A 16,063-nucleotide genomic window follows, 5' to 3' on the forward strand; every position below is an offset into this window, starting at 1 on the left:
CGACACACCGGTGCACCGCTGTCGCACCGGGACGAAATCCAATCGTTTCACTGGTACATTCTTTTCTTTCATTACAGCTTCGCGTGTAACCAAAATCAATGAAACTTCTCTTTCAAGGAATAAGTGGCGCTATATAAGCATAAGAAGGATTTCTACTTTTAGAATGTTGATAATTGAATGACATAGGTAGAACATCGCTAGGGGAGATTTCTCTAGCATTGACAGAGAAGTTAGTCAGTTTAATAATACGATAGTTGGAAAAGTTTGAAGAGCCAACCGGTCGGGAGCTGTCTGCGGAACGCCCATAACTTTCGGAGCGGAAACCACTTGCTTTGCAAAGCCGGTGCAGATCGAGGAGCAAAACATGTAACAGTTAAAACGGAATTATCAGTTCGTTCAGCGATCGCGACTTGGAATTTATATTTGAGAGCCTAAACAGAAGGAAAACAGACCGGAGCTTTGTCTTTGCAGACTGTCAGTCTCTGTGCCGAGCGAGGTTTTGTTTTGAAGAAGGAAGAAAAAAGAAAAGATGTCATCCAATATTTTGGGGATCTACCTTTTGTTGGCATCAGTTAGCATGTTATGCATCTGCATAGATGGTAAATATGTGTATTTCATGAACATATAAATGATTCAGTTTGTAAAAATATAAAGTGAATTGATATTCACAATTTGAGGTAAAAGGGGGAGGGGCAGGGACGCACCCATGGACACACCCCTCTTGGGAAAGATACTGTGTCTTGAATTTGGTGCTTGAGAGTTGATACACTGATAGTGTATCTCCATTTTCCTACGTGCATTTTAACTTGATTGTGGATCTATCGTGATCCCCATTTATTTCAGAGCGAAGTCTACTGCAACAACAAAAAGATGTAGCAATCATGAGATACACTGAAAATGTCGTCAAAATCAAAATGTACTGTATGGCAGCTTAATGGCAGCTATGGCATATCAATGTTTTTCTTATTTCCAGTAAATAATAGATTGCCCATTTGCCTAAAATGTGAGTCATAATTAATTTTAATTTGATTCAGTCTGCAGTTACATTTCATTTATGATTTTAAAAAGTACAAAATAATAAAAAGCTGATCGTTTAGAATTCATATCTAACACATAATTGCTTAATAATACTCTAACTGTAAGATTACTGGGAGTGGGAAATTATATTTCTTCATATATCAGTTAATATAACACATAAAAAATATAGTGAATTGGTTTCCTCATATACATACTGTGCCAGTCTGACATGTGCTATTTTGTGATAAAAAAATAAACAATAATTTTAGAATGTCTTAAAATATTTTACATACTATTAGTGACAGTTTCAATAGTCACTATTCTGAGATCAAGTAAGATATAAGATCAAATAAGTTTTCAAAGCCATAACAACACATTATATTTACAATGTAAAATCAGTTTGAGAAAGGGGATGGTATTATGAAATCATGCCTTTTCTTTAACAAGTCAATCTGAACACTATCTCCCATTTTACTCTAATTGGAACATTATTGGGTCTTGAAATTAATAAACGTATGCGTAAATATAAAAAGAAATACATGCTATGATCTTAAATCTATCAGTGTTCTGCTCATTTTGATTTTGATTTTGATTTTTTTTTTATTCAAGTCAAGCTATTTTTGGTTTTGACTTTATTCTACAAATTTTAGATAAATTGCATCTTAGAAATATATTCAGTCTTTCTGTATGTAATCGTAATAATGATGTTGTGAAGATAACAATGATGATAGTAATGTTAATACTACTACTACTTTAATATAACGATGATGATGATTGTGGTGGTGATGATGATGATGGGGATGATGATGATGATAATGATGAAGATGATGATAATGATGATTATGATGATGATAGTGATGATGATGATAATGGTGATGATGATGGTGATCATGGTGATCATGATGGCGATGATGATGATAGTTATGATGATGATGATGATGATGGTGATGATGATAATAATTATGGTGGTGATGATGGTAATAATTATGGTGGTGATGATGGTGATCATGGTGATCATGATGACGATGATGATGATGGCGATGATGGTGATGATGGTGATGATGATGATGATGGTGGTGATGATGATATATACAATGATTGGATGATAAGGGTTTCGAGAGACCAAAATGTCCTTCATTTTTTACCGATGACCTCTTTTGTTTGTCTTGTCAGAAAAACTTGCTGCACCCTGTAAAGTGAGACTCCAACTCGGCACCTGGCATTGATATAAAATGATGGTGATATCAATAATGAAATGCTCTGCATACAAGGGCCCTGGAACAGTTTTCAAAGTTGGGGGGGGGGGCTGGAATGGTTTTGGAAAAAAGTGGGGGGCTCCGCTTTCGCGGCTCCTGGCATACAATGTGTATTCAATACCATTTCATTCATTCACTGAGAGTATTGTTGACATTAGTTCATTGAAACAAATGAAATATTTTACAGGTTTTTGCTCTGATAACACGGATTGCAGAAATGGAGGCGTTTGTTCATCTATGAATGTATGCGAGTGCACCCCCACCTGGACTGGGCCTACATGTGAATGTAAGTATATTTGATTTGATTTATTTATTTCCACATTCCAAGAACAGAAGTACAAGTGTAATAATTTTTTCTGAGCGTATCAATAAGCAAATGATATAGTGAATAACATATATGCAACATACATTCTAACAATCTAATTGAAAAAATATTTATACCTGATAAATTTCCCTTTTTTTAATTATTAAAACAAATAGCAGAAAAAAAATATATACATGTATCGACACTATACATTTTGAAATGTGGGAGACCTCCATCTTAAGCTTAGAGCGTGAAATTGATACAGGCCTCAAAAGGAAAGGGGAAGGAAAACCAGACAAACAGTGCAATAAGTGCAATGTAAGTATATAAAACTCATTCCATGATGGTTAGTCTTCAAATACAGACCCAAATTTGACACTTACAATCATACTATGTCTATTGTCTAGAGTGTACACTTGACTCCAAACTGTCATCAATAACTAATAAATACCTATTTCCTGAAACTTTGACATTAGGGTATCAAGCATCACTGATCAAGTGGCCTGAATTTCAGGAGAGATAATTAAGTTCAAAGGTCATTGAGGGTCAATGAACTTGGACCATATTGTGGTCTCCATGTAAAAAAAAACCTATCCAAAGTTTGAGATTTTGAATTTTCAAGATCAGTTTGAAATCTTTGGAGAGATAATTAAGGTCAAGTGTCATTTAGGGTCAGTGGACTTGGACCATGTTGTGGTATCCACATAAAAACACAAGTTTATCCAAAGATTGAAAGTTTTAATTTTCAAGATAAGTTTGAAATCTTTGGTCTTTATTCTATTACGCTTTGATTGAATGGTAATCAAGTACCGTAAGGGCACTAGTATTCAACCCGTTTGGAGAGTTTCCTCAAATATATAGAAATATAGAATTTTCCTGAATTTCAGACCCGTCTTATTTCCAAGAGCAAATGCTGGTTATTCTTTTTCCGTTATTTTTTTCTTCAACCAGTTGACTGTGTGCGCGGGCGATCGAATTATACGGCGACGGATTTTGGTACTAGTATTCAACCCGTCGGCACTAGTATTCAACCTAGCGATGAAAGATGGCCCTGTCTCTCAATCTGCCCTTGTCCCATCCGACTATGGACTAGACCATTTGAGATGAGACCAAACAGGGAATTAATCAAAGCCAGAGACTTACATAGATCTAGATCTAATTTAGCAATCTAAACCCTTTTGAGATTTGCTATCAATCCTCACTAGGTTGAATACTAGTACCATTCAGTGCAAAAGGCCGTCGCCGCATAATTCGATCCTCCGCGCATACAGTCGACAGATTGACAAAGAAAATATCGACAACAGATTACCCTGGAAATAACAAAGGTGTGAAATTAAGATAAATTCCCTATTTCTAAATATTTTGGGGAATATGTCAAAATCTTTGAATTATGCCGGGTTGAATACTAGTACCCATACTGCATACGGTATACCCTTTTCATATTAAATGGGCAATGATAAAGAGATAATATTTTATATTTCAATGTCACAAAGTCAAATTCTCCTGTTACGGGCCTATTGAATTACATAACGCAGGTGAAATTGACATGGGTGTTCCACTAAATGTTGAAATCTTGAATAGGGTAAGAAACAATATGAGTGGTTTTGTGCTTGTTTTAAAACCCTTTCACTGTTTGAATACAGCAAGTTATACACTTCTTTTCACAGGAAATTCCTTTCTGTACTTTTGAATACAAAATTATTATGTTTGCTAAATTTTTGCAACAAAATTCATATGTTTGCCAGCGGGAGATTCATAAGCCACACTGATCGAGTCAATATTTGCATGAGTGACTTTATTGCTGGTAATTGTGACCAAGCATGTAGCTAAATTGAAAAACATCTCAATAATTGGTATTGGTTCGTATCTATCAGACGCTGAGTTTAGTGCAACAGATTTTAATTACGAGTCCATTTTAGTTGGATTAGATTAGTCGTTTGTGATTGTGTACTATCTGTCTCTTGCAACAGAAGTAGCTAATTGATTTTCTTTATCTTATGTCAGTTGAGTAGCCTGGTACTGCATGCATAAGACCTGCTTTTTCACTGTAGTGATTCCCCTGTCACAGTAAGTTCTCATGAAATGTCCATTATCCAGGCTTCAGTTAAATAATAGTAAATCATATACTAGTAGGATTTATATAGCGCATGTATCCACCTTGTTAGGTGCTCAAGGCGCTTCTATATATTACCCCGGCTAAGCTAGTCTACCGATTCTGGAGCTCACAGCTTTTTTGAGGCCTTTCTTCCTGCCGGTACCCATTTACCTCACCTGGGTTGAGTGCAGCACGATGTGGGTAAATTGTTTTGCTGAAGGAAAACATGCCATGGCTGGGTCTCGAACCCACGTCCCACAGATTGAAAGACGAGAGTCTTAACCACTAGACCACGACGCCCCCAATATGGCCAAGTGGCCAAGTTGATATATGTTGGAAAATTGGTATACCAGTTACCATCAATTAATTCAATTCAATTTATTCAACCGTAAAAATATGTATATACAAATCATACAGTGTACATAATTATGCAATAAATAGTACAAAATATGGCTAGGACCATAAAAAAAGCAAACTGTTTGTAGAGAATGGCCCCCAAAACAATAGCATTGACAAAATTTACAATTAGAAACAGAAAACTAACAAAATACAAACAAACTTTATCAGCAGATATAAATGCAAATACATAAATACACACACACACAAATCCTGGTAATTTTATAGATTTTCCATTAAGTAGGCCCTACACATTTTTTAAAAATGGGATACAGTTGAGCAATCTTTTAAAAAAGTTGATTAAAAAAAGTTAATATCCCATTTTGATGGATTCCACATTTTAATCCTTGTTTGATCTTTTTAAAATATGTTTGTTCATATCAACTTGTTTGGGGTACGTAGACTTGGCCATTTAAACCTAATTTCGAGATATAGTGTAGATATCTAATTCTGATAGGAAATTATTGGAAGCAATCCTTAAGTGTATAGCCATAATGCTTATAAAATATAAATGTAGAGCAAAAACAGAAAAACAAACAAACAAACACACAAAGTTTAGTTTAAATATTTCATGTTTGCTTGAAATTTTATTTATTTCATTATTACCACATCATGCTACATGTAAGTTTCCTGGTAGGCCTATAGCTAATACATTAAAAAACATGTGGGACCACACTATAAATATACATACATTTTTCAGTAACTTTTCTAATCGTCATGTGCCCATTACTCTGTACATGTATTTGTACATTTTCCTGAAAACCTGTTTGGCAGATGCAATTTCTTTACAGTTTCTATATTTCTGAGTAAGTTTTAAATTCTAAAGAAATTTTATTTTCTATTGTTACCATTACAAAAATTTATCTTTACAAAATGATTTAAATGGTGGGATAATATCCCACCATATATGGTTTATGCAACTTTTTTCATAAACACATTAACAAAGAAAATACAATAAAGCAAAACATTGAACAAATTTGCATTTTTTATTAACATGTATATCGATTTTTAGAAGGCTGCAGGGGTTGCCACTATAAGCTAAACTTGACTGCGTGGCAATTGTATTGGTCCACTTGCTAGGCAAATACTTCACATTATTATAAAATTTCATCTAAAAAAATATTTGTGAATAATTGGAGCCAACTGGACAAAAAGTCATGAAAACAGATTTATAAGCAAACAAGAGTACTGTGAAGAATATTAAAATATTTTTGATGTATAGTCCTTTACCTCATAGGATTAAGGTATCCATGCTTCACCTCTGAAATTCTTAGAATGAAATAAACGACGTTGATTTGATTTTCATTTCTCAGACCATGATTCTGCGTCATGATAGGTGGAAGTGGCCTTGCCACTTTTTGGCTTTTGTCAAAAGTTTGCGAGGTGTTACCTCAATGGGCAAATACCCTGCAGCGCACCGTGGCTGTGATTTAATTACTGTACAGATATCAATTATGCGTATGTAGGTTGCTTTCATACCCTCCCAATATTAAAAAGTACCCCAAAAATTTTCAGGTCTCATGAATGCCAATTTATTTTGTGTGTTTACACTCAACAGAGGAGTGTTTCACTAGCATTTTCCTCCAACAAGTTGTCAGATCTGACAACTTTTTTTATTTTGATTGGCTGAGTAAATGTTGGATAAAACAGAACTTGTCGTATAAAACATCCGACAAGTCATTTGATTCGTGAAATGTTCTCATAACCAGGCACAGGTCCTGAACTTCCTGTATGAGCCTCGATTAAAAAATTTCAATTTGTAATTACATAAGATTTGCTTTCGTATTTCCCCGTCACATCTAAACATATGGTTATTTGCTTTCACACTTCAAAACTCCTTGCGACATTGAGGAAATCCTTGTGAAAACAAATTCTTATTAAAATGAGTACCTGCAAACTTGAAGATGTTTCTTTTTGGGATGTTACGAGTAAGCTGCATGTGTAGCCTTTATACAATGTCAAAATATCATACCTAGCATTTTTTGATTGATCAGAGAAATAACAGGTGGGTATTAGCTGTTTGTCAGATCAAGGAGTTACTCCTTGGTCAGATGCAAGCCATTTTATGAAAGACTGGCAAATGATATACACCAGATTTTCATTGGGGTTCATTCAGTTCCTAAAAAAAGGTCACCAGTCGTTCGAAAAGACACACATAAGTTACAAACGGATTTATGAAACACCCACCAGGTATTTTCCATGATGAAGTTGGTATGAAAACACCAATTCTTTCTCAAAACCACCTTTATGACCTCGTATATTTCTGTATATTTCGTATCAGGTCATATTGACAATTAGTGTGCATCATCCTGTTGAATGAAAATATTTCCACTGACATCAATGGTTGCGCATGTTATTTTCAGTGATTCTATGAAATGGGTTTTTATTCAATTCATTGCTCAGTTCTGTGAACTACATACTTGAGTATTATCATGCTATTCTCTTTTTTTATTGTGAAGTAAGTCTATCATTTAGGCTTAAATATTGGAATTTTGCACTTGAGATTTCTTAGTAATATGTTATTCTCCTTTTTATTGTTATTATTATGTCTTGAATTCTTCTGTAAATATTAGTATGGTTACTTGAGAATTCCTAGTAATTCGTTATAAAGTCACATCTTTTTATTGTGAACTCTGGATTCTTGAAATTTATTCATTCTTAGGAAATGTTCTGATAAACGTATGTATGATAGGATTTGCCACTAAACTTATTATATTGTGGTGCAATGATTTGAGGTTTTATTTGAATAATCTTCACCTGCTTGTTGAATTAATAGAATGGGTGGCCATTATCTTGTAATTCATTTGAGATAAGAACTGTTTGTGTTTTTTGCCTGATAAACACTGGATAATAATTAATAGAATGGCGCAATGTGGATCTGCTTTCTACTCATCATTGAAGACACATCTATGTAGAATAGGAGTAACCAAAATGAAGTATAGTGCAGTCACTATATAGACAGTGTCTGCACTATAGGCCTACAGTGCATCCCACAAAAAAGAAAACCTGTTTTCAGACATAGATTTCACAATTATTAAACATGTTTTTTTACTCTAAATTTGACACTCATGGCAAGAGTGGAATCTCATCTCGAATTTGGAACCAACAGCTTAGCAAATCGTTCACGCATGGCAGATTACAAACAATAAATATTGAAACATATCAGAAACGATTTGCGCAGAAATTCACGTGTGAATCTGAATTCACTCTCATTTCAGGGATCAGTGAGAGAATCTTAACAAAGAATACAAAAAAACGCTAATGTGCCAGTCGTCGAGTAAGCATGGTCGCCGAATCACAAACCAGTCCAATTTTTCTGCGCAATCTAATTTTGACATGAAAATTTCAAAGTCGTCTTGCTTATTAATGCGTGAAGCGTTTGTCTCATGTTAGGTATCAAAATAAAGAGGAATAATTGAATTATATGACTACACTGTAAAAAATATTGGGTAAAATTGTAACCAGCACAAGGTATTTATGTGTCCAACCAATCTGGGGCAGTATTTTACCCAATGCAGGAAGCATATTGTCCAGTAACTTAGTAAGGCTAAAAAATAAGCAGCAATTACCTTAGAATGGGCAAAATTTTTGTCACACTGGCAGGATAAATAAAGATGCCCAAAAGAAATGCCCAATGTTGGTTGGACACATTTACCCAATATTTTTAGAGTGTATGTAAATGAAATATCATAATTTATTTGTCTTTGAGGAAAAAAGACATGGGAATCCCGGTTTCCTTTTTTCTGGGATGCACTGTACAATTTTATCATACAGTACTAGTATCTTGGCTGGTATAATTAATGCTGATGCCCACACCAATAAATCCCCCAATTGTGCCAAACATTAATTTGTCCAAGAAATAAAGAGGATAGGTTTATTTTTTTTTCTTTTTATGTTTTATGAATGTTTTCAAGGTTGATAGTACTAGTATATATTATGAATAAATATACAGGTACTTATTAAATGACATACTAGAACAAATTTGACCAGTATTTATGTGTGATTAAAGATGGTGCCTGTTTGGTGCACCTTATTGAGGTCACTGCATGTACAAAGAGTATTGAATTACGGTTCAGTAAAGGATTGATGTTCAAAGCACATGGATAAAAAGTTCAAGTTTCTATTCAGAAGGAGAAGAAAATGAGGGAAAAGCTAGATATATAAATAGTTTAATATCTTCGGTGTTTCTAGAAACAGAAAATTCTGCAATTGTGGAGTTGTTATAAATAACACCACACCCATGTCACCTACCAAATAATCTCAAGTTTAGACACAGTTCTTACCAGTGGCGTATGCACTTCGCAGGGGGGTGGTTACAGGTGTTCAAACCCCCCTTTCAAATATCCTGCGTACGCCACTGCTACTTACAGCATGTTCCAGAAAGAAGGAAACTCATTTTCAGATATCGATCATTAATGTTGAGCCCTAATACACGTCCGTCTACGTTTGGGCTGCCCACCATACCATATATCATTTGTTAATTATGAACATTTTTGAATAGGAAATAAATACACACAAAGATTCAATTCTATTCTTTATTTCACTTCCATTCAAACATAATACAAAGTAATATAAATCAGATACAATAGGAATTGACATCATATTACATGTAGGTTTAAAAGTATTAAATGTAGAAAAATGAAGTATATCAATCACATGCTATGAAATATTTACTCATGATGATTTTTCTGGGACACACTGTACCTCATCAACATAAACATACATGTTTATATTCTAATTTTTTTAATGTGCATTATTTACTCTCTAACATCCTTCAAAGGTACTTGTTCTTAATTGAAGAAAATGGACCCTTAATTTATCCAGTGATTGGCTAAAATCTGTTGTGATTTACTAATGACTGATGAACGGTACTATTACCTAGTACTAATGACTGGTACTATTATCCAGAACTAACGACTGCTTAATTGCTTCATGGCCACTCGATTATAGGTTTCAAATGAATGCGAGTGGGGATCCAATCTGTAGTGAAATTTCTGCATAAATTCTGCTTTATATTTAGAAATTTTGGTGTTTAGTTGTCAAATGCTTTTGGAGTATTGGATATGAAGTTCAAGTGTTTGCTATGCTACTGTGGCTTATGAAATCACAGAAACTTGGAAAAAATTAAGTACTGTGACTTTGTAGGGAGATAAAACGGGTTAAAATGCAAGGTTCTGCAACAAGAGGTAAGTACACATTCTAGAGCTTTCGTTGCAATTGTCAATGGTTTCAATGTTTTTGCTAATCAGTAAATGTGACAGACTTGAAGTTTGAGTTCATTTGTCAGTAGTTTCAAGTTTAAATTCAGATATTTACATTTCATCAAAATACTCTGTGGTTTTGATTTTAGATTTTTTGCATCCACTAATTTGTCGGCGTTCATCCGAACCGTCGTATCAGTCAATTTCGGTCAAAAGAACTGATTTTGAGATTTTTGCAGAAAATGAATGGACAGTCCGATTCTATTCATAAATGAATTTCTAGGCAGCAATTTATTTTAGTTCCTTAGATATGAGGGTATTTTCACAGCGATGCCATACAAATTCTTAATAAAATGTGCAAATCCATTTGGAAACGTGTACTGTAGCAGAGCGATACAACGTTTTGACTGACCGCGATTTCAGTGTGCGCTGTCAACCAAACTGTCGTATCAGCCATCTGCACTGCATTGACTTTGCACATGAAAAGTGATACGACGTTTTGACTGACCGCATGCATTGAAATCGCGGTCAGGGTTGTTGTATTCCCTATGGCGTTTTTGTAAAGGGGAAATCTAAACCGCTCAAACCGAAATTACAAGCACGGAGCTCTATTGCAATATTTTCTATAATCCTTGGTTTTGTGTAAAAATAATTAAGAATACCATTTTCAAGCAATTGTCTTGGTCTTTCCAACCATGTATTTTTCTAGTAATGAATATGTTGTAAGGCCGGAGAACTAAGTTTTAAACTTATAGTAAACTTCGGAGTCGATTTTCTCTGAAATGGGTTTTCAACCGTCATATGTGGATACGACGGTTCAGATGACCGCCGACGAATTAGGTAGGCCTTAAATTTCAACATTTTTTTTAAAGCCTTGTGGTCTAGCAGTTCGTTCAAATCCCATTACGGTCTAGCATCCTTTGTCAAGGCATGAATTTACACTTTGCTACTCTCCACCCAGGTGTTAAATGAGTACCTGGTTGGATGCAAAAGCCTATAATGTAGTATGCCTAGAAATTGAGTCTTGGAACTTGTTGGAATGCTCCCCAGGGAGTGGAGAAAGTGCATACATTGTGGGCAGGCATGCAAGGATTCAATGACAGTGGTGATAATAATTACAATGTATTAACTTGGAGCACATAACATTTCGGGACATTTAATTTGCTCCTGGGACGATTGCTCTAGCTGAATGAAACTGATGAGCTTCAAATCTTGACTCCTAATCCTCACATGATTCTCAACCAAATTCCTCTCACAACCTAACTTACGTATACCTCACTTTGGATTCTCAGACATTAGCGGATCAATTGTCGTAAGAATGAATATCACATTACCCAAGTTGGTTCCATGACATTTGCTCTGCCATTAATTACTCTGATGTAAATTCAACACTTAAATGAAATGATCAACTTCGACCCTGGATTTAACACTTGACCCTATCCTAAGCCTAACCCTAGACCTGACATAAAACTCTGTTGCAACCCTAACCCTGAACATAGACAAGATAAAACCTGGAGCAATTGTCACCGGAAGCTTATGTTGTGTCACCCCAAGTCACACATTACACGACACATGTATAGATACATGTGAATATACATTGCTCCTTCAATCTGATAATTATATAGCTTGAAACTTACTAACAATTGAAAATTATATAGCTTGAAACTTACTAACAATTGAAAATTATATAGCTTGAAACTTACTAACTAACAACAATATTTTTTTCTCTATCTCTCACATGGCTGATGGTAATTTCTTTCTACCTTTCATCTTCAACTCTGCAAATGCCTGACCTTTGAACTTTGAACCCTGACTTCTCTTCCATACTGTTCTCTCCATTCTGGCTGGGTCTATCAGCTCCCAACCCGTGTGGAAGCAGTCCTTGTCTGCATGGGGGTACTTGTGAGTCCAATGGTAGGAATTATACATGCCTGTGTCGAACCCCTCATAGAGGACCCAACTGTGAATGTAAGTTTACCAAGATGACTCAATTTTTTTTTAAAAGAAGACCTTAATCTCAAAATAAGATGAAAGTAAGTGGGAAATGCTAAGTGTGAACAGATCACTCCAAGCTTTCAAATAATTTGCATTCAGGAATTATCTATGATGGTGAAGGATTGTTTTTCAGATGTTTTTACATTTGTTATATGATAACTACCCCCCAGAAAGAGAAAAAAGAAAAAAAAATAGAAATTAAAAAAATATCTTTTTGATTTTTGTATGCAGCAGCACTATGTAGTCCTGGTGGAGTGGCAAAGCCTTGTCTACCAGGAAGAAGATAAATAAAAACATGGGTGATGCATCTAATCTCCCATTTGTAGATCAGTAAAACTGGATCAAGAAAGGATATCATTCATTAACGTCACTGAACATGAACAGAGATTTTCCTCCAAAATTGACTATTGCATCTCAATGTCCCGGGGGGCCACTTCCATTGACGAGTGGATACCATGCGCGACCATGGGGTCTCGAAAAGCACCCTAAACACATATTTTCCATATTCTGAAAATGCACCCCTTAACAAGTATTGGCGTCTGAAACCCTACCCTTAACAAGTATTGGAAACAAAACAATACTCTTGGCAAGTATTCCCTGAAATGAACCCCTAAACAAGTACAGCGATATTTTATTGTTATGTCACGGGTCCGTCGGTCGTCGGTTTTACCTTTACACAGTACGGCCTCACCGTCCACACCTCGCGCAAATCGGACTCTAAACACGTAGTGTTGGGGCAAAAAGGACATTCTTTATAAAACATTTTAATTTTGTTTTATCATCCCCGCAAATTTGACCCTAAACACGGTAGCTTCGCTAGCAAAATAGATACCCTTTTTTCATTATTTTTGTGTTTTTGACACCCTTATCACGTTACGTACGTAACGTGCCCTATCTTGAAAAAGACATCCTTTTTACGTGTTTTTTTGGTCGCGCATGGTATCCACTCGTCAATGTAAGTGGCCCCCCCGGGCTCAATGTTCAGTGTATTGGATTCTCCCTATAACTTTCCTTTCACAATTCAATTTCTCAATCTGCACTGTATCCTGTCCCTTGGAGAGGACCGAAAAGCCTTCGGTCCTCTGGTTGCTTGCTTACAAGCACTCATGCTTTCTTAGCATTTAGGTAAAAAATCACCATCACAACCATCACCACCATATGTAAATGAGTACTTTCACTTTTGATTCTTATCTGTATTCACATGGATATTCTTTGCCAAATTAACCAATACACCTGTTTTCAGGCCAATTGCAGAGAGTTTCTTTTAAATACAACTCAGTCAGAAAATCCCATCAAAGTCCTGAATGCACGCTTCTGATTAGCCTTAAGCCAAGGCAATGACTGTTATTATTTCCCTAAACGTGTCTGAATACAGAGACTACTATGCAATGTGCAGCTCAGTCCGGCAATCACTGCTGCACTGCACACTGTCCTAGTCTATTTTCAAACCCTGTTCGGACAGTGCTAGGGCTTACCCAAACAAAGGCAACACTCTAAATTCCAAGGATTTAAAATAAATCCAGAACCACTGTGAATAGTGACCAGCCAAATATTAGATGTAGATTTAAACCTTGTTGATTTAAATATAGATCTAAAATATATGAATTTAGATTGAAATCTTTTGAGATTTCAAGTTAATCCTTTAAAATCATTTGAAATAAATTCAAAAGTTGGCTGGTCACTATTCACAGCCGATCTGGATTTATTTTAAATCCTTGGAATTTAGAGTGTAGCTTCTGATTGGCTCTAAATCAAATGAAATTTGACTTTTATTTGAGTTGTATTTTTTTGTACTTTCAGTTTCAGCAATAGCCAGCTGTCCTTTTCATATTTATCTTTCAATTATCACTTATTATTCAACATTAGCAGTAAATAACAAATCTGTAGCAGTGATGCATTTGATTTTTTCACAGTCTTCATTTTCCACTGTTTAAATTCTATTTCTATGTTTTATCTTGTACGCTAACATTCTGAATCATTATGTTAATTGTGTAAAAGTCACTGCTGATTTTTATTTAATCTATACATTTGCATTATTCTTTCTGCTTTACATGTATCAGGTATCAAGAAGATCATGGGTCAAGGCCCTGGCGTATGCAGGGGGGGGGGGGTACAGGGGTTCAAACAACCCTTAAGTTTGTTTGATACCCAACCCCCCCTTAAATTTTTTTGAAGACTTTTTTTGCTTGTCAATTTTTTGAGGTACGAAACAGCGTAAAATTTTTGGTGAAGACTTTTTTTTGCTTTTCAATTTTGTTTGGGTAGGAAACGACCTAAAATTGATGGTGAAGACCTTTTTTTAAAATTTTTGGTTGATGACATTTCATTCAGCTTGAACCCCCCCCCCTTTAAAAATCCTGCATGCAGTACGCTGCTGAGGCCCACTGTCCTAAAAAAAAACAAGATATTCATTTATGTTTTTTTTTTTAAGCAAAACAAATACTTCCGCGCTGGGTACCTTAAATTCTTACTGTCCCTGGTTCCTAGCATCTAAAAATATATCTGTTTGACCTGTCTTAGCAAGTTGCTCAACATAAACAGTTAACCAAACTTAATTCTGTGCACAGCAAATGGCTCATTTCATTTTCACAGATTTCATTTGCCAATTTTTTTACATAGAAAAATTCTGATTCCTATGGTCTATAAAAAGAAAAGGAATCAACATGTATCTTTTGTACCTGTTCATTATACTTTCTAAACCTAGTTTACTGGAAACAGGTTAAGGAAACCAGTTTGGAAGATCGCTTTGCTAGTGTTCTCATTTGTTCCCCATGAAAGTGGTTTTCAAATCACTTCACGTAAAGCGATCTTGTTACTATGAGAACGCTCACAGTTGGTGACACGTCTCGCGTGAAATTTGAAACCGCATCGTATGCATTCTACACACACTGTGTAGAGTAGCGCACTCAAAATGTGCGAAGATCGCTTCCTGAAGAACGGTCATGGACGTCCTCACTTAAAACCAGTTTAACGAGGCAAAGCGATCTTGAAAACTACATCGCTAGGTGGTTTTATGAACTGGTTTGGAAGATCTATTGCTTCCAAGATCGCTTCGACCGTTCCCATTACACGTTAAACTAGTTTCCACTTAACTAGTGTTAGGAAGGTAGTGAGGAAGGTGTCATAGTTTCGTTTTGTATCCTCTGGGGCCTGTTGCAGAAAGAGATTGCAACTCTAAAAATCATGCGCAACTTGATTTTCAACCAATCAACAGTGCGCATTTGGGACTTGAGATTGATTTTTGGACTTGCGATTAAAAAAGGTGCTATATTTTATGATCCAGCTACCATTGGAAATGTTTTCTTTCAGATCTAGCTGCGTATTCCTCTTGTGATCAAGCTCCATGTGTGGCGGGGGAGTGCATAGACCTAAATGGCAATGTGTCTTGTGAATGTACACCATTTACCACGGGAGCTTTCTGTGAACGTAAGTGCTGGCTAATTGATTAGCGAAACAATGTTTAGGGGAAGTGCGGAGGGGGAGGGGGGGGGACATTGAAATATTGTACTTGCATCTCAGAGATAGACAAACATTCATATTCACATATATTCAAGTTTTATGACCAACGTTCTTGTGCATTCATGTGTAGATTCGTGACAAATGATTCTTAGAGAAAATCAGTGTTTTCAGATAGAATTATTTTTTTCTAAACAATGACAGTGCACATGCCCACATATGCTTATCTATGTCAGAGATTTTAGGCGTAATGGGGATTCAGGCAAGATTCCATTACCTCACAGTATTTGTCTGCACTTACCTTAATCGTTGTATGGTAATATGACAGCTAGTGCAAAAACCC

The 16,063-nt window shown here is 35.6% G+C and overlaps 1 protein-coding gene across 1 annotated transcript in view; it reads left to right on the top strand.

Moving 5' to 3' along the window:
* The window catches only part of LOC129266247 (fibropellin-1-like), a 72,455-nt gene continuing 56,392 nt past the window's right edge, over positions 1–16,063 (top strand). Inside the window, exons 1-4 of the mRNA XM_064103734.1 lie at positions 1–599; positions 2,461–2,559; positions 12,127–12,237; positions 15,574–15,690. Coding sequence (XP_063959804.1) covers positions 530–599; positions 2,461–2,559; positions 12,127–12,237; positions 15,574–15,690 — 397 coding nt within the window. The 5' untranslated portion in view covers positions 1–529. The remainder of the gene's footprint in view (positions 600–2,460; positions 2,560–12,126; positions 12,238–15,573; positions 15,691–16,063) is intronic.

The sequence above is a fragment of the Lytechinus pictus genome, chromosome 8 (assembly GCF_037042905.1).
Source record: "Lytechinus pictus isolate F3 Inbred chromosome 8, Lp3.0, whole genome shotgun sequence".
NCBI lineage: Eukaryota > Metazoa > Echinodermata > Echinoidea > Temnopleuroida > Toxopneustidae > Lytechinus > Lytechinus pictus.